The 3,900-nt window shown below is 48.9% G+C and overlaps 1 protein-coding gene across 1 annotated transcript in view; it reads right to left on the bottom strand.

The window, feature by feature from the left end:
* Window positions 1–1,504: 1,504 nt before the first annotated feature.
* The window catches only part of Tie1 (tyrosine kinase with immunoglobulin like and EGF like domains 1), a 19,168-nt gene continuing 16,772 nt past the window's right edge, over window positions 1,505–3,900 (bottom strand). Inside the window, exons 20-23 of the mRNA XM_028786414.1 lie at window positions 3,474–3,514; window positions 3,298–3,394; window positions 3,081–3,180; window positions 1,505–1,929 (exon numbers count right to left, since the gene is read on the bottom strand). Coding sequence (XP_028642247.1) covers window positions 1,858–1,929; window positions 3,081–3,180; window positions 3,298–3,394; window positions 3,474–3,514 — 310 coding nt within the window. The 3' untranslated portion in view covers window positions 1,505–1,857. The remainder of the gene's footprint in view (window positions 1,930–3,080; window positions 3,181–3,297; window positions 3,395–3,473; window positions 3,515–3,900) is intronic.

Below are 3,900 nucleotides of genomic sequence, written 5' to 3'. Positions count from 1 at the left end.
GGACAACTTTATAAAATATATATATATATATTTTATAAAGTTGTCCAAGGCTGGGAATGTATACATATACATATACATATACATATACATATACATATACATATACATATACATATACATATACATATATATATATAGTGTGTACATATGTGTGTGTGGGGAGGGGCAAGTGTTATGTGAATACAGATTCCTGTGGAGGCCAGAAGACGGTCTTGGATCCTCTGGAGCTAGATCTAGTTATAAGCACTGGTTATGGGTGCTGAGATACAGACTCAGATCCTTTGGGAAAGTAGTACACGCTCTTAATCACTGAGCCATCGCTCCAGCCCTAGGACAGCCTTTTAAACGCCCCCGCCCCAACTACATCCCTGCAGTGAGTGTAGTTCTGAAGTGTCATCCCCGCACATCCCATCTGTCCTACGTTAGCCTCCCAGTTACTCCAGTGAATTTCTTCCTCTTGATTCACTTCAGGCTCCACACATTCAGCTCTGTTCACTTCAGCTCTTCCTGTCATGGGATAGTCCACCATCCTCTGACCGCACTTAGCTACGTACAAGGCCCAGTACTTCGGAAGATCTTATTCACCACCAGCAACAGTGAGGTATTTATAATCAACCCCATTTCTCAGAGAAGAAAAACAAGCTCAGAGAGGGTAAATGATGTGATGAAGGCCACACAGGTAATATGTGACACGCAAGCACTTGATTCCAGGTCTGCCAGTCTAGGATCTGTGGTGTTAAGGACCCGGTCATACCAGGTTTATGTTTTTTGATAGAGAGAGAGTTGGTTCATCTGATTCATTGAAATAAAAAAAAAGATTACACCTGTTTCCTAAGAACCAGTGGGTGAGCCCGCTGAGAACAGCCATGAGCAATCAAAGGAAAAGCAAGTCAGAGAGTCCACACATCACAGAGTGTGGGTGGGGCTGAGGGATGGGACTCCCTTTCAGCTAAGAGAGGAACACCTCCCCGAACACCAGTCCAAAGGAATCTACCTCATCTGGCTGAAGTTGGAGAGGTCTCTGCCTCCCTCCTTTTAGGCCAGTTAGCTGGCTGTAAGCTGGTGACCTGCCAGGGAAGGGCTTCCTAGAAGCCAAGAGAGGGGGGCACAAATCCTACACATCCAGCCACCATCTCTCTGGAGCAGAGTGTCACTTCAAGCTCAACTGGGCTTTGGCTAATCCTGGCATAGACTGCGTTGGGGCAGAGCAAAAACTCTGAGGCTGTGATGACTCCCCAGAGGTGCAGGAAGACATCCTGGCAAGGAGTCTGGGAGGCAGGAAGGGGACCAAAGAGAAACGATAACGTGATTGGAATAGAGGTGGGGACAGGTAGCATGAGTGATGTATGTGGTCAAAGGGTCCTCCAGAACACCTAGTACCCCGACGGAGGGCAGGGCTTAGGCCATGCTCTGGGACAGTGCTTCATTTCCTCAGAAGTCCAGTGTTTGCTGGTAGGACTAACTCCCTCCTTGGACATATCTTCTGTAAGTGTAGGCACACCCATACAGCTGTTCCGAGCATTTATTTTTTCTGAGTACAAGCAGAGAGTCAGGTTGCTAAACAGGGTGTTAGTAACATGCATGGTGCTTTCAGTGGAGGATCAGAAGTGGGGTTTGGGGAGCAGCAGAGTGGGGTGCAGATATGTGGAAAGAAGGATATGAAGGGTAGTTAGGGGAGCAGCTGCCAAGAATGGGGATCCCTGTTTCCTTCCACCCCATGTTTCCTGGATCTTTTCTTTTCTCCTTTAAATTAAAAGACTTCCTTGAGACAGCTTGGGCCAGAGGTTAGACGGGTCCAAAGTCACAGGTGGAAGCAGTTTGCTCCGGCCAGCAGAGCCAGGTTCTGGTGGGGGCAGCCTAGGCCTCCTCAGCTGTGGCATCAATGCCCGCATAGGTGAAGTTCTCGAACAGCGACATGTTCACATAGGCCTGTGGGAAGAGCAAGTTTTAGTGGGGCAGAAGCAGGCAGATCTCTGTGAGTTAAAGGCCAGCCTGGTTGGTATAGCAAGCTCCAGGCTAGCCAAAGCTACATAGTGAGACACTGTCAAAAAAAAAAAAAAATCCCGTATTCATGATTCATAAGGCTGCTGTTGGTTAGCCAGTCATTTGTACATACGATTATTTGGTCTCCCTCCCCTCCCTCCCCCTCCCTCCCCCTCCCCCTCCCCTCCCCGTCCCTCCCCCTCCCCTCCCCTTCTCTCCCTCTCTGCTCCCTATCACTTCCTTCTCATCCCTGGGTTTTTTTTTGGGGGGGGGGTGTTTGTTTGTTTGAGACAGGGTTTCTCTGTATAGCCCTGGCTGTCCTGGAGCTCTATCTGTAGACCAGGCTGGCCTCAAACTCAGAAATCCACCTGCCTCTGTCTCCCAAGTGCTGGGATTAAAGGTATGCACCACCACCATTAAGCTAAGAAAAAAAATTCATATATCTGCATTTTGCTATATTTCTTCTTTCATTTCTGTTTGGTAATCCGTCTATCCTCACAGTTATCTGACTCAGGTACTGTGTTTATTCATAGGATTACTGCATTATGTCTAATTATGCTTATGGATTCAGCCCTTCCTGTATCATTTAGCCACTCCTCCTTTTGGGTGATTATTCATGCTTGCATTTCCTCTGGCACTGGACCGGGAGAGAATGGGTTCATGGCTTGGAAGAAGACAAACAAGGATTCTGGAATTTAGGGGAGGGATTTGCTATTGACACTAACATCTCTGGAAGACTATATGTGGTCCTAGTGTTTAAACCCAGCCTGGAGCCGGGCAGTGGTGGCTAGCCGGGCGGTGGTGGCACACGCCCTTAATCCCAGCCCTTGGGAGGCAGAGGCAGGCGGATTTCTGAGTTCGAGGCCAGCCTGGTCTACAGAGTGAGTTCCAGGACAGCCAGGGCTATACAGAGAAACCCTGTCTCGAAAAAAAGAAAAAACAGCCTGGGCTGCATTTTAAGGCCAACCCAGCTGTGGTGACTTCCCCAGCTGAGGGAGTTTGGGTAACATTGTGGTGAGGGTGGGAGACACAGTGGCTTCATCGTGGCATCTATGAGATGGTGCCTCTTGTGACACACATCTCGTCCAGCTTCTTACCTTCCTCGCTTCCAGCATGCGGCCCAACTGTAGTGCGATCTGGGCAAAGGGAGGGCGTTCATAGGGCCGATCCCTCCAGCACTGCCGCATCAGCTCGTACCTGTGGGTGGGAGTGGGGGTGCTGTAAGGTGAGGGGCTGACTGAGGGGCAGGTCACTATTCAAAGCAGAGGCCACTCATCTCAGTTGAGTTCCCAGAGCTTCGGGAAGTGAACTCACACTTCGTCATCACAGTTTCGAGGCTGCTCCATGCGATAGCCTTGAGGCAGCTTCTCGTAGAGCTCCGCACAGGTCATGCCACAGTAGGGCGTGCCTCCTGCAGAGGGTACAAGGTTCCCTCAGTCCAGGGCCCCACAGTAAGAGGGAATGCCCTGGAGAACTGGGTGTGGGCTTACCAAGGCTCACTATCTCCCAGAGGAGGACCCCAAAGGACCAGCTGAAATGAGAAAGATGCATTTAGTTACATCATGGGAGACACAGTTTAATCTCTACCTAAGCAACTGTGCAGCCACTCCCAGGCCCTCATGTGTCTGCTAGCATCTAGCTTTGACCAGCTACAGTTACTATTCTAGTGAAGCTCTTTCATAGGTCTTGGTCTCCAGACTCAACTAATGACAGTAACATTTTGTACATTTCTTTCTTTTTAATTAATTACCATTATTTATTTATTTTTTAATTTAATTTTATTGATGAGTACACTGTCGCTGTCTTCAGACACACCAGAAGAGGGCATCCAATCTCATTACGGATGGTTGTGAGCCACCATGTGGTTGCTGGGATTTGAACTCAGGACCTCTGGAAGAGCAGTCAGTGCTCTTAACC

Source organism: Grammomys surdaster, unplaced genomic scaffold (assembly GCF_004785775.1).
Source record: "Grammomys surdaster isolate TR1022 unplaced genomic scaffold, NIH_TR_1.0 100, whole genome shotgun sequence".
Classification (NCBI taxonomy): Eukaryota; Metazoa; Chordata; class Mammalia; order Rodentia; family Muridae; genus Grammomys; species Grammomys surdaster.
Note: the sequence above shows the minus strand (reverse complement) of the source record. Positions and strands in the feature narration are given on the sequence as shown.